The sequence below is a fragment of the Sorghum bicolor genome, chromosome 3 (genome assembly GCF_000003195.3).
Source record: "Sorghum bicolor cultivar BTx623 chromosome 3, Sorghum_bicolor_NCBIv3, whole genome shotgun sequence".
Classification (NCBI taxonomy): Eukaryota; Viridiplantae; Streptophyta; class Magnoliopsida; order Poales; family Poaceae; genus Sorghum; species Sorghum bicolor.
The window spans coordinates 12,895,177-12,909,460 of record NC_012872.2 but is presented as its reverse complement, the minus strand read 5'-3'; the positions used below and the strand labels follow the sequence as shown (position 1 = coordinate 12,909,460).

At 45.0% G+C, this 14,284-nt stretch overlaps 3 protein-coding genes across 3 annotated transcripts; 2 read left to right on the top strand and 1 right to left on the bottom strand.

The window, feature by feature from the left end:
• LOC8078128 (rhomboid-like protein 14, mitochondrial) lies at positions 2,934 to 5,072 on the top strand. Its single transcript, XM_002457636.2, has 2 exons — positions 2,934 to 3,479; positions 3,749 to 5,072. The coding sequence occupies exons 1-2, from the start codon at positions 3,240 to 3,242 to the stop codon at positions 4,541 to 4,543; spliced, it is 1,035 nt and encodes a 344-aa protein (XP_002457681.1). The 5' UTR covers positions 2,934 to 3,239; the 3' UTR covers positions 4,544 to 5,072.
• On the top strand, positions 10,388 to 11,807 carry LOC8054687 (rhomboid-like protein 14, mitochondrial). The gene has a single exon (XM_021455633.1). It carries the CDS (start codon positions 10,852 to 10,854, stop codon positions 11,773 to 11,775), a length of 924 nt encoding a protein of 307 aa, XP_021311308.1. The 5' UTR covers positions 10,388 to 10,851; the 3' UTR covers positions 11,776 to 11,807.
• On the bottom strand, positions 11,764 to 13,315 carry LOC8054686. Its single transcript, XM_002455434.2, has 2 exons — positions 12,682 to 13,315; positions 11,764 to 12,061 (listed from the first exon to the last, which is right to left on the bottom strand). The coding sequence occupies exons 1-2, from the start codon at positions 13,062 to 13,064 to the stop codon at positions 12,040 to 12,042; spliced, it is 405 nt and encodes a 134-aa protein (XP_002455479.2). The 5' UTR covers positions 13,065 to 13,315; the 3' UTR covers positions 11,764 to 12,039.

The following is a 14,284-nucleotide window of genomic DNA, read 5'->3' as shown; positions in this document are numbered from 1 at the left end:
GTTCTCTGGAAAGAAAGAAGTGAAGCCTTCTATTCTGAATGCGCAAGAGACCGAGAGAAAGGAAGTGGAGCGCTCGGCCTAAATTATTTGGCCAACCAGCTCTCCCAACGGGCAAATACAACGTGCAGCAGCACATGCATTGAGTGGCTCTCTGTCTCATCCCCATCAAATAAATGAGTGATCAGCAAAGAGACGCAACTTCCTAGCAGTCCACGCGCATGCACTCCTGCTACTCTCCACTCTGAATGGACAAGCAGCACCTCAAAATAATTAATTACCTCCTTGTACTTGAGTAGACCCCACGCTATAATTAGCATAGGTCAATGGCTACCTCTTTTTCTCAAAGCGTGTTTACATTTGCATGCAGCCATGCAAATCACCTTTCTCATTCTCTCTCACATTTAATGTGGCAAGAGCTCCACAACATGCAACACATGCAAGTATGGTCTCAGCCATTTCCTTCTTACGTACGAGACAGACAGCAGCCAACATTTGTAAATTCTTTCAACTGGTTCCAACTGGCTGCAACTGCTTTCAACTTTCTTTCTCCTGCTTGCTGTTGGGCTGCACACTGGATTTGACTGGTTGCGACTGCCTCCAGTTACTTGCAACCACACTCATTTGCTTGCTGTTGAGCTGTGCACTGATTTTAACTGGTTGCAACTAGTCGCAACTGCTTCCAGCTTCTTACAAAAATATTCACCTGCTTGCTATTTGAACTGTCCACTAGTTTTAACTGATTGCAACTGCTTCCAACTTGTTTCAGCTACTTACAAAAACTGTTCAGTAGCTTGCAGTTCTTTTACGTCTGGACAACAGTTCATCTTCTTTGAATTTTCAGCATCTTTTGAAGTAGCTAATTTCACCAAAAATATTCCAAAATAAATTGGACATTTAAATTAGCTTTTCACAAATATTTTTATAAGCTTTCTCATGCAGCTCACCACGTCACTAAGTGCTAGGTAAATGCAAATGAGAAACATACTTAGTGGCACTAGATAACCATTGCAATTAAAGATTTCCCCTCTTTATAGTACGGTTATCTATCCTAAATCCACTCACACCCACTAGGTGTCTTGAGTGGCAAAACAAAATGGCCCTATTAAAAATACCTTTGCCTTGAGCCCATTTTGTTTTTCTCTTTCTTCTTTTCTAAGTTGGAGCACTTGAATATCATCTTTTGGTCACCTCCATCACCATGACCATCATCTTGCTCCATCACTTGGTGTGTACCAACCTATCTTTATATTTCACTCATGACAAATGTTAGTACACATAGGTTTCATCAATTATCCAAAACCAAACTAGGGCTTTCACCTGGCCCAGGACTGCGGGTGTGAATTCAAGGAACTTGGGGTTTTCTTTAGCAAAAAGACCCACGGAGGGGTATCGGGCGCTCTTAGGCGTTGGATCGGTGTTGGGCGTTAGGGCACTACGGTGCACGGTTCTTGAAGCCGAGCACACCGGGAGAGAGAGGAAAGTGAGGCGAATCCATCCCAAGGGTTTTCGTAGCCAGAGGGGTGGTCAACGTGGCAGTTCGTGGCGGCACCATGCCGGCGGCCTCGGAGCTCGTGGCTAGAGCGCTAGGAGGCACCAAATCGCGCGGAATTGGGTTGAGAAGAACGCGGGGAAGGAGGATAGCTCAGCAATGTGAAGAATTTGGGCGGGGATGGCTCGGTTCTTTGAGTAGAACGCGGCGGTTGTGGTGGTCTCTGGCGGCGTTCTTTCGTTGCGGTTGTTGTGCGCGTTTGAGCGAGAGCGGACACGAAATGGGAGTGGAATGAGGAGAGGGAGGACAGCTCGGGCTCTCCTCAAATGCGGCCGAGGCGCGGGGAAATCGTGGGGGAGTGGTAGCGAGGGCACGACCGGCAGTTGCCGAGCGCTGCAAGTGGGGGGAGCGGTTAGGGGAGAGAGATGACAAGCGGGTCCCGCTCGACAGAGAGAGAAGGGGGAATGGAGGGGGTTGCCGGTTGGGCCACGACCCAGGAAGAGGGAGGGGAAGAGAGCTCGCGGGCCGGGGAAGCTGGGCCAGCAGGCCGAAACCAACCAGGGAGGAGAGGGGGATTCTCTTTTTATTTTTTTCAATAGATTTTTCAAAGCCCTTTTCAAATTCAATTTTGAATTCAAATCCCTTTTGCACAAATCCACCCATGACATAAATAAAATGTTGTAGCATGAATACATCAACATATTTCTAAACTTATGCTAACTTTTAATTTCTCAAAATTTATTATTTTCCCTAGATTTTAATGCTCATAAATTGACTCAATAATCAAATTTAACTTTGAAGAAAAGGCATTTTTAGTGTGTTACACACATGGGTTGGGGCACCGTCACGGTGCAGAACGAGTTGCCTTCATGGATGGGATGGGGGATGGGTCGTCGTCGCCTATTGGGTGGAAGAGACCACTACGCGCTGGATCTCCTTCTTGCTCCATGGATCCACCACGAGAAGATGAGTGCTCCATGAATCCATGACGAGAAGGCCACCATGGCCACGGTCGAGGTGGGGGACGGCGTGCCAAGGAGGAGAAGGCACATCGGTCTCGGGATGCGTAGAGGACGCCACCTCCATGATCCCCTTGTTGCGTGCTTGAGCTTTCACTGAGGAGGGGGATGGGGAAAGGCGTCGCGCCAGATTGGGGTCTCCCAGGTTAAGTGGTGGAAGGGTACGGAGAATTTTTGAGAGGGAGAGCAGATGAGTGGATGAGGGAGCAAGCAACATGAGGCAAAGTGGGCAAGGAGAGCATAACGACCGAACGTCAAAGCATTATCGTAAAATTAAGCTATCGTGGCTTGTAGTTGTGCAACAAGCTAAAACAAACAAGTCAACTATTTGCAACAAGCTAAAGCAAACAGGTCAACTATTTTTTTTTCTTTCGTCGCAATGAACGGACATATTTACTAGTATGTAGATAAATAATAGAAAATAAAAAACAAGATGTTCTTTTTCATAAAAAAACAAATTAGATGTACTGTATAGAGAGCGAATTGGGGGCGAGCGGAGCGGCGCGGCTAGACAGCCAGAGCCGAGAGTCATCCGGAAGGTTCGATCGCCTTGCCGCCATCCATCCCTTCCCTTGCGCCCGAAGAAAGAACACGAAGATTCCCCCAACTGATTCATCCAAAAATAAAAGGACTTGGGTACCCGCAAGGCGATAGGAAGCCAGTTGAATTTCTAGTAGTGTTTGCGTGTGAAGGCAGCTGCAGCTTTAGTTCCTCGATCGGCGGTCTCGGAGATGGGGTCCGGCATGAGCCGTGGCCGGCGGCGCAGCTTCGGTGCCGGGGCGTCGGGAGGGATGCTGCCACTGCTGGCGCTTCAGGTTCTCATCGAGTACGGCCGCGCGGGCGCCTCCCGGCCGCCCGTGACGGCGGCGTTGCTCGCCGCCAACGCGCTCATCTACCTCCGCCCCGGCGCGCTCGACGGGATCCTGCCCTCGCTCACGCGCGTCTCCTTCAACCCGTGGCTCATCATCGAGGTACCCAATCTTACCTACTTGTCCATAGCACAGAGAAAATGAAATTCTTGTACACGTATCCACCTTTTTTTTTCTGTTGATTGGGGTATGTGGTAGACAAGGGGGACGAATAAGTGCGACCAGTAATAATGAAATTTGGTTCTCAACTTCGAGTAACGAGACACACACAAATTTGCTAGCACAGCATCGCCCAATGATTCCCCATATAGCAATCACACACATAAGCATGTGTTCAGTTCTAAGCTAATTATGATCTAACATTTTTGCAGTATGGTGACCTGGTGCGCTTCTTCTTGTCACCATTCTACCACCTGAGTGAAAGCCACCTCTTTTACAACATGACGTCGCTCCTATGGAAGGGCATTCAGCTTGAAACATCCATGGGTAGTGTCGAGTTTGCTTCCATGGTTGCTGCATTGCTTGGCCTGTCACAGGGTATCACGCTGCTCTTGTCCAAAGGCTTGCTCTTGCTTGGTGATTATACTGCGTACTACAATCAGTACGCTGTTGGATTCTCTGGTGTTCTGTTTGCCATGAAGGTTGTACTGAACGCCTGGTCAGAAGACTTTGTCTATCTGCATGGGATGGTTATTCCAGCGAAATATGCAGCCTGGGCTGAGTTGATCCTCATTCAGGTTTTCATTCCTGGGACATCTTTTCTTGGCCATCTTAGTGGAATACTTGCTGGATTGGTTTATCTTTGGCTGAAGCGTGCATTAAATGGGCCAGATCCGGTCACTCTTCTGATGTCAAGCATTGCAAAAGTCGTGACCTGGCCAGTAAGATTTGCTCAGAATCTTCTATGGTCTGCCCATTCACAGGGACGCTTTACAGGTCGGGGCAGGGTTGGGCGACGGCAATCAGCAAGAGATGCTCCTCGACGGTTATGGAGATGCTCAACCTGCACCTATGACAATTCAGCTTCCACAGATATATGTGAGATGTGCAACACTGCACGAGAGGACAATGCTTTTTCACAGAGACAGGATCATCAAGCTGGTGGTAATGGAGAACTCTCAGTCAATGAGATACGCCGAAGGAGGCTGCAAAGATTTGACAGATGATGTAAATCATTGTTATCAGCGCACACATTGCACCATGCTAAACAAAGGTCTATGTATGTATGATACTTGCATTCCTCTAATAGATAGTGCAGGCACATTTGGTTCTTCTCATGATGAGGAATGTTTACATAATTGAATTTGTCCTCATTTTTTGAAGGAGACTGTTACTGATATAATTTTAGGTTGTTCAAAGCCTTGGAAGTAAGCAATTATTGCCTAATAATACAAATTATCCCAGGGCACGTCGAAGAAAAAGTGTCAGCATATGTGTCACCTTTTATAAGAGTATACTAGAAAACTCTGGGCACGGCGTTGCCGCACGTTTCTGAGCTCGCGAGTATATTTTTCCAGGTTTAGGCTAGCGTTGAGGGTCTAACCAAGCTGCCTGTTGTACCTTCCATGTACCAACAACTTTGCTGTGATGAAGGAGAATTGCGGTGGTGATTCACTTGCTCTGGCACTTCATGTATGCTAGATTTGAGTAGACCCATGCAGATAAAAGAGAAGCAGATGCAAGTGTCCTGGTATTGTAGATTTAGATTGAGAGTCGGTAAAAAGATAACATATGCATACATCACGAGATCAAGTGATCGCCTGTGCAAGTTTTGCTGCTCAGAAGATAGAATGGTCGAACTTCCATGATAATTCAGATGTAGTGCAGTATTGCAAGAATATGCAGATGCCAACTAGCACAAGCAATCTGATCTCTTGCCAGTAATGCCAGAATCATTTCATGATGCTTGGAAACCTTGGAGGCATGCAGTAGCAAACTAACTGCTTCACATGAAAAGTTTCAGAAGAAGTTAGTCTCAGAACCGCTGCATAAGGATATCCTTGTTAGCTGTCTGTAAGAGAAGAACACTTGCTGTGGAAATTGCAGTATTCAAATATGAAGGAGCTCAGTAAAGTTAATTTTTGGAGATGCAAACAGTCGAAATATCCGGGAGTGAGAACAATAAGGCACACAAATAAGAGACACAAACTCGGAGCATAAATGAAACTGCAGGGGAAGGCTAGTTATAAAGTAGTGTATAGATTAATCAGTCACTTATGGAAGAGGGTGAAGAAAAGACACAATAATTATACTATTAGGCTATCTATAGTTATCAAAGATAAATGCAGGGGATATAAACTATTTTTTTGTATTGGACTATTGCATAATTTTTAAGTCAATTCTCAAATCAAAAATAAAGGGCAACGAGACTTCTATCCTACAAGTTATAATGTTGACTTGGTTCAATAAGTCAGTCTGAATATTGATAGCAGGTGCCCTACTGAACCTTTATATACATGTTCCTTTATGCAGATACAAGGCTGTCTTTTTTCTGAATTGAAGCTAATTGGGTTCTAAATGATTCTTGATAATTGCTAATTGGGTTCTTGTAGGGGGGATGGTCCTAGGGAATTAGCATTTTGTAGTGGACCTGTCAAGAGATTTCACATACAAGTTTCCCTAGCCATCCTCGGTGGGAGTTTCATGACCTAATTTTTAATGCATCCATATTTTATAAACTGTGTAGAAGAGTTTTATTCACATGAAACCCTCTCTACTCTCACGAAACTCTTATCATCTCATATTCTCTTTCTTTATTAATACGGTATCACATTAGCATATTTAATGTTTATGAAACTCTATTAAAACCTCACTGAAACTAGACTTATTGAAATATCATTGATAGAGAGTAACTATATATAAAGATTCAAATGTGAGTAAAGCAGGAAGACTGAAATATGATGCAGTGGGGTCAGCAGAAGGGAGGCATGTAGAAACAAATCGAGGGATTTGGCAGCGCTCAAAATTAGATAGTGAAATAAAACTTAGATGAAACGTTTACTCTTAATGGAGAGTTTCATTCTATGGTTTTATTGCCATTTAATTTCAGGACTCATAAAGAGTTAGTAATCATATAAAAAAGATGAAATCCATTTTTCTCTTTCTTCTTAAATACAGTGTCATGTCATCCAAAAAACCTATGTGACAACTTACTTAATATAAATAAAGCTCACATGAAATTCTTATTGTGACTAGCCTAACAAAACGTGAGAAACTATCTTAGATGCATATTTCTTTCGTCCTAAAATACCTATGTCGTTTTCGCATGAAACAACTCGTTTGCTAAATAGTCAAACTTTTCAAGTTTGACTAAAAATATATCAAATAGTATCAATATATGATAAATAATAGTATACTTTTGTATATATTTGGTGAAACTTAAAATATTTAACTCTTTAGGAAATAAGATGTGTATTTATTTATGGATGGAGGGAGCAGAGCATCAAGGTTGAGGCCTTGTGGACGGACAACTTTAAGGACACGCCAGCCTCCTCTTGTCACCTTATTTTGCAAAATTTTTCATATTCTCATCCCATCGAATCTTGCGGCACATACATAAAGTATTAAATATAGATAAAAAAGTAACTAATTACACAGTTTATCTATATTTGTGAGATGAATCTTTTGAGTCTAGTTAGTTTATGATTGGACAATATTTATCAAATATAAATGAAAATGTTACTGTTCATATTTTGTAAAAAAAATGGAAGTAAACAAGGCCCAAGTAACCGGTCTTGTCCTGCATGGGATGGCCTCTAGTAGCCTTAGGTCTTGTTTAGTTCCTAAAATTTTTAAGATTTTCTGCCACATCGAATCTTTTGATGTATGCATGAAACATTAAATATAGATAAAAATCTAATTATATGGTTTGACTGTAATTTGCGAGACAAATCTTTAACTCTAGTTTGTCCATGGTTAAATAATAATTATCGGTGAGTGACGGAGCGTGGAAGCAGCATGTGCGGGTTGGACGTGCCTTGGACGGCCTGTGTTGGCGATTTGTCCATGGTGGTTTCAGTTCTTTCTCCTTTGTTTGGTCTGTGATGTTGTGTCTTCCTTTGATGTTAGATTGGATTCCAATTTTTTTCCAATCCAAGCTCGCGTCTTTGTTTGATTTCTGATTCTGAATCGTTGGCGCCACCTCAGCAACAGCCATCGTAGCGGAGCCGGCTTCTCGGAAGAACGCGGAAGCAGGGCCGTGAGGAGGTGGAGGCGGCGGTGGAGGCGCAACTACAGGTGAGACGGGCCAGCGGTGGTGTTGGCCGCCGGAGAGATGCATCGGTGGCATGGCGAAATAAGCGAGCTCGCCGACGCATCGACAACATGGGGAGACGAGCGAATGCGCCGACGCAACGGTTCGACCTTTTGGAAGCCTCTTATCGATACACCCCTGTTCTGTTACCTTGATGTTTACACTCAATCTTTTTGAGTAAATACTTAAGCTCTAAACACAGGAACCCTAACCATCCTTGGGCGATCAACCACCCTTGACTCTAAGTCACCAAGAGCAAAAGGTTCATCAACAACTGTCATCTAAGTTGAAGTAAGGAAAGATCTACGACAGATGTAAGAGTAACCTAATGAATTTAAAAAAAGTTTGCTCACAAAACTTGTAATTGTTTTCTTTGCAGGGACTCCTCCAACCTAAGTCTCGTTCTTTCCCCAGCGCATCATAGTGGTGCGGGCGGTGACAATGCTGGATCTCCTCCAACACCTGTGGCGGCCACACCGACCCCGCCACCGCCTCCACCACGGTCTCCACCTCCTCCACCGAGGTCTCCAACTCCTCCATCGTGTTCTCCAACACCAAAAAGATCGGCCCCACCACCTCCACCGCCTGCACCGCCCTCTCCAAAGAGTACACGGTCGGTCCCCTCGCCTCCAAAGCGAGGTAGTCAGAAGCGGTCCGCACAAGAACGACCGAAGTCATCGGTCCCACCTCCAAAGAAGGCTGCCTCAGCAAAGAAAGCTAAGACACCAGAGAAATTACCTTATGAAAAGAGTGAAGAGGAGGTAATTGCTACATCCAAAGCTAAGGTGAAACAATTTTTTGATAAATTGAAGGAGGAAAGGAAAAAGTGGCTAAACCCAGAAAAGTCATACTTTTATGTAAAGCCAGAGGAACTGAGGAAGAAGGTGTCGGACCAGCAAAAGAAGCAGCGGGAAGCTCAGAAAAAGCCAGCACTTTCGGACTATGAGCGGTCTCTGGTCAAGTCTTTACAGCCTAGAAAGAGAGTAGGAAAGAGGGTCCCACAGCTCGGAGAAGTATCAAAACCGGTGCCCCCTTTGATTGTGCCAAATCAATACGGCTCAAATGAAGACTTGATGCCAAAGAAATCCTTAGCGTTGTCTGAGCTAGATTCGCTTGAGCATTACTTTGGACAGAGCGGTTTAAATATTGAAGACATTGCCGCCATTATTGGATGTCAAACATTTGAAAAAGCTGAGGTAGTTGATCAATGGAAGGCAAGATACGAACCGGGCAGGAGTCTATTCAACCCTCAGCGTTTACATGAGCTCGGCACACAAATGTTTGCAATAAACAAGTGGTGCATGGAGGCGTCTAAAAGGGAGATAATTGGATTTATGTTCGTATTATACAACATCACTACTTCTGTGGAGATGACCTCATATACGTCCAGTTTGAAGAATTACACTAATTATATCACCTCGATGCTCTCGACAAATCTCTTATCAGCTGCTTTTGTCTGTATGTATTTCTTTCTTTTTATTAAACTTCTAACTTCTTTAATTACATGTATATAATCCTTACACACTTAGGATTTGTATGTATATATGTAGACACCAAATGAGAGAACTTAGAATCAGAAATGACAACAGTATTGGGTTCGTTGATCCTTATATTGTTTTCAAGGCTCCGCAGGCAGTGTGGATAGCATCTCATGAGACAGAAGTCTACACCAATCTTATGAGGTTCTTTGTGAACCAAAAAGAAAAACAAAAAATACTCTTCCCCTTCAACTTCGAGTGAGTTATATAGTTATTAAGTGCATGCACATTTTATTTTACTTATTATTACTCGAAACAAGTTTTATATAGTTATATATAGGCCTAACTATATATGTGTGTAAACAGCTTTCACTGGATACTCATAGTCATTGAAATTTCCAAGAACCGGTTGATAATCTTTGACACAATGAGAAAACCACCAGAAAATTATCAACAAATGGTTATTAGTTCACGATCCACAATGGTTGTGTGTAGGGTTTGGGAAAGATTTATTGACCGTGAACATCTCAGTGGATGTAAAGCGCCGCTTAACATAATTCATCTAGAAGTAAGTTTTACTGGCTAGCAAACTTTCGCTAACTTTGAGCCTTCTTATTGTCGTGGCCGTGAATATTTTATATATATATATATATCGTACAGTGGTGTTTAAGACAAGAAGGGGCAACAACCTATGTGCATATTACGTGTGCAAATTCATGATGGCACAAGTCAATCAAACACCCACAGAGACGCTCAGAGTACGTTAGATGTCTCTTTTTATTATCTCCTGAATTATATTGAACTTAGATAACTAATACCTTTTTTATTTATTTCAAATTAAAGACGGAATGGTTGAGGGAAAAGGTCATGCAGAAAGACCGAATCAAAGCTATCCAAGACACGATAACAGGATTTCTCCGCGAGCAAGTGATCAATCCAAACGGCGAGTTTCACTTCAACGGCAACGAAACTCTTATTCCAAACAACGATGATTATTTGTATCGGTTTTAGACATTGGGAGAAAAAACTCTATGTATATATGTGTTACGAATTTTGTACTTATAAAACTATATATAAAGCTTTGTACATATCTATTTAATTTTTAATGTGGCCTATTTATTTTATTATAGGCAAAGCTTAATTATAAAGCTAAGCCTATAATTTTTATTTATATATGTTTAATATGCGTGTAATATAAATATATTATTGTATCAGCATAAAATATGTATTAAAAAACCTATTATTATTATATAAAAACAATAAACAGAACCGAAGAAATAAAAAAAAAAGAAACCAAACCGGTGTTAAAGGGGGCTTTAGCCCCGCTTCCCCGGACCGGAACTAAAGTGGGCCTTTAGTCCCGAAAGGGCAGCACCGGCTCGGAAACCGGGGCACGAGGCTCTTCCCGACCGATGCTAATGCCCAACATGTAGCGGTGCGGCGCGCGCGGGGTCGCGGCTTGGTCGTGGATCCGTCCAAGGGCATGCTGCCCCTGCTGGGGCTGCAAGCGCTGCTCGAGTATGGCCGCGCGGGCTCTGCCTGCCCGCCCGCTACGGCCGCGCTGCTCGCCGCTAACGTGCTCGTCTTCCTGCGCCCCGGCGCCCTCGACGCGATCCTGCCGAAGAAAGCCTACGTCGCCTTGAATCCCAACATGTTCTTCAAGGTACGCTGTTCGCACCCACCACCTCTGCCGAGCGCAACTACATGGCAGTTGCCAGGATTCTGTGTATAAGTTGGAGTACTTATGATGTTTAGCCTTTATACATGTACAGTCTTATATGTCCTGACGACGCATTACGTGAACACTCTTAATTTGCAGTTCAGAGACTGGAAGACGTTTTTCCTGTCACCTTGGTGCCACACGAACGAAGTTCACTTATTCAGCAACATGACGACTCTGCTGTGGACGGGCGTAGAGCTTGAAACGTCCATGGGCACTGCTTGGCCTGTCACAGGGTGTGCCATACTGCTCTTGTCCAAAGGCTGCTTGTCCCTTGTTGGTAACGGTGCTCCGTACTACGACGAGTTTTGTATTGGCTTCTCCGGCGTGCTCTTTGGCATCAAGGCCGTGAGCATGTCTGCGCATGCTGCCGAGTCGGGCGATTTCTTGCATCTGGCTGGGATGGTTGTTATTCCAGCAAAGTATGCTGTTTGGGCTGAACTGCTCCTCGTTCAAGCTTTGATGCCCAATACTTCCTTTGTTGGCCATCTTGGTGGTATACTTGCTGGACATGTCTACCTTTGGCTCAAGGGCCTGTTCAACAGGCCAGATCCGGGCCCGTTCAACAGGCTAGGCCCGGGCCCGGGCCCAGGCCCGCTCTATCGTCTGATCTCGTGTGGTACCAGGGCCATGGCCTTGTCTGTGAGATTTGCTCAGAAACTCGTGAGCTCTTCTGTCCAGCCGCTGCCCAAGGGTCACGTTACAGGTCGGCGAAGAGTTGGGTGCTGTGCATCAGCAGCAAGAGGATGCCCGAAAGGATGCTGGATATGCTCGAGCTGCAACGATTATAACTCGCTTGCCACTGATATATGTGAGAGGTGCAGCACCATGCGTGAGGACTACTGTGCTTTTTCGTGGGGACAGCAACGGCATCATCAACCTTTGTGGAACAGAGAGCTTACAGTTGAGGAGTTACGGCTCAGGAGGGTGCACAGATTTGATATGTGACGAAAATTACAATGCTGAAAAGGCTTCTCTGTGTGAAGATTGATGCCACCCTAGGTTCTTTCAGCATTCTGATTAGACTTGCCCTCACCATTCCTTTTGTTGTCTCAAGAGTCTTGGAAAGTAAGTAGCTTTGTCCAATTCTGTATGAGTTGTTATTTTCAGCCCCACATTGTAATCAAAGTACTCGAGTGTATCACTAAGGTTTCGGGTTAGTGGATACTGGATAGTGCTAAGAATCGATGATTTGCTTGCATCAGTCACTCGTTATCTGTTCATCTCAGTCTCCCTGTAATATAGGCGTTGTTTAGTTCATCCCAAAAACTCTTCGTCACATTGAATCTTGCGACACATGCATTGAGCATTAAATATAAATAAAAATAAAAACTAATTACACAGTTTGTCCGTAAATCACGAGACGAATCTTTTAAGCCTAGTTACTTTGTGATTAGATAATGTTTGTCAAATAAAAACGAAAGTGCTATAGTGTCGTTTTCTAAATTTTTTTGAAACTAAACAAAGGCCATAGCTTGTGACATATGCGTTTAGACGGTCGGATCTGTTTATTTTTCTTCCCATCACTACTACGAGATCTTACAACCTTATTTTGCGGCAGAGTTCTTTGTAGCTGTATTCATGTTTAAGAGTAAACTTGATCTGCCAAAATGATTGTTACTATGAAAATTTCCAACAACAAATACATAACAGGGGACAGGATATAAACAGAAGAACTGGTTTACCTGATACCCCACTTTAACGAGTCATGCACATGAAAAGATTGAAAAATGATGAAGCACTTAAAATTTGAATCTCATATGATCCAATCCAATACATCCATCCGGGCAAAATCTGGAGCAGCAGCAAAGCAAGTAGAGAGGAGGAGAGGAGCAGCATCAAAACGTCTCCTACCTGTGCGGGTTGCAATCGTCGCAGTAGAAATCGTTGCGCTGGAGGAGGGACCTCGTCCCGACCGCTGCAGCGCCCGCGCCCACCTTGCCGCCGCACCCACAGGCGCAGCGGCGGCCACGGTCGCCGAGGCTTGCGCGCGTGTCATGCTCGTCGCCGCCTCTTCTGGTCCGGCCAATCCGACGAATCCTGATGCCTCCCCAGCACGAAGGGCGGGGTCTGGAAGACGAGGACGAGAAGGATACCCTGTCCCTGAGGTTCTTCTTGGCCTTGCTCCTGTCCGTACCTTCCTCCTCCGTGGCAGCTGCCGGAGACGGGGAAGGGGCCGGTTGCGGCAGAGGATGGCCGTCAGCGTCGGCGCTCCTGTTTAGTACCTCCCTCGCCATTTCCTATCCTCCCTCCCGGCGTGCATGCGCGCGCGAGAAGCAGAGACTGCCTCGGATGGTGGATAGATCGGCTCAGATGCACAGGGCACGCAAAGGTATCTGTCAAGCAGGAGACGAGGGCTGGGAAAGCCGGCACCGCCGCACGGGGCCTTGCTGCTGCAGAGAGGAATCGATGGCGTTCCCATCTTCCCATCCACCCCTCTGGTTCCTCCTCCCTCCTCCCCACTCCGTCCAACGCCCGTCCACGTATTCACAGTTGACTGCTGGATATATATCGCGTCTTTTTTTAGGGGAAAAAAAAAAGAAACTGTCGCCGTGGCGTCGTTTCCGCATGTCGGCAGGTGGCAGGCATCCCAGTGCATGTGGCTTCCCTTTCCATCATCAGATCTCTCCGGCCTTGTTTAGTTCTAAATTTTTTTGAAAAATGGCTATGGTAGCATTTTCGTTTGTATGTGATAAATATTGTTTAATTACAGACTAACTGGGTTTAAAAGATTTGTCTCACAAATTACAGACAAATTGTGTAATTAGTTTTTATCTTCTCTGCAGTCGTTATTTGAACAATCCGTTTCAGACCGAACCGTAACTCTACAACTCTAAAAGCTTTCCCATTCTAAACGGGCCAGCAGCTGGCCCGTCAGCCTAAGGACGTCGCATGAGGCATCCACTAAGCCGCCCGCCGCGGCTTTCCTAACGAAAATCAAACTGTCGTCGCAAAACTCGAGCATCGTCGCCACAAAGGATGACCGGAACTGGAAGAAATAAATCTGCGCTCAACGGCGCATGCATATGGCTGTGGCCGCCTGCATGCCCTGATCAGGAGGGTGCTCAGCTATCGGTGCTTGACAGAGCAAGGCCAAGGTCGCTTGCGCACACCAAGTTGGAGGGTTGTGTGGTCGCCAACGCTTAACGGAGCAAGGGCGTAGCTGCCGAGCTTAGTAGGACCGCCGTAGCGAGAGTCTCCGACCATGACGACGAGCTCAGACTTGCACAGAGAGGAGTGGCAGCACCAAAAGAGCGACGATCGACCATGCAGCACCAAACGAGCAAGTCGTAGCACGATATGTTGTACCCACATTCATCATTCGTCCACCTGATCTTACCTGGTCGAGTTTTCTCTTCCTATAACAAAATAAATTGTGCTCCTTATAGTCACGATGCGAAGACCACCTTAACTAAAAAGCTTTGTTAAAATCCTCTTATTAAACCAAATGTTGAAA

Coding starts and splice junctions, on each gene's coding strand:
- LOC8078128 (XM_002457636.2), top strand. CDS start 3,240: ATGGGGTCCGGCATGAGCCGTGGCCGGCGGCGCAGCTTCGGTGCCGGG. Junction 3,480..3,748: donor ACCCGTGGCTCATCATCGAG/GTACCCAATCTT, acceptor ACATTTTTGCAG/TATGGTGACCTGGTGCGCTT.
- LOC8054686 (XM_002455434.2), bottom strand. CDS start 13,064: ATGGCGAGGGAGGTACTAAACAGGAGCGCCGACGCTGACGGCCATCCT. Junction 12,062..12,681: donor GACGATTGCAACCCGCACAG/GTAGGAGACGTT, acceptor CCTATATTACAG/GGAGACTGAGATGAACAGAT.
- LOC8054687 (XM_021455633.1), top strand. CDS start 10,852: ATGATGTTTAGCCTTTATACATGTACAGTCTTATATGTCCTGACGACG.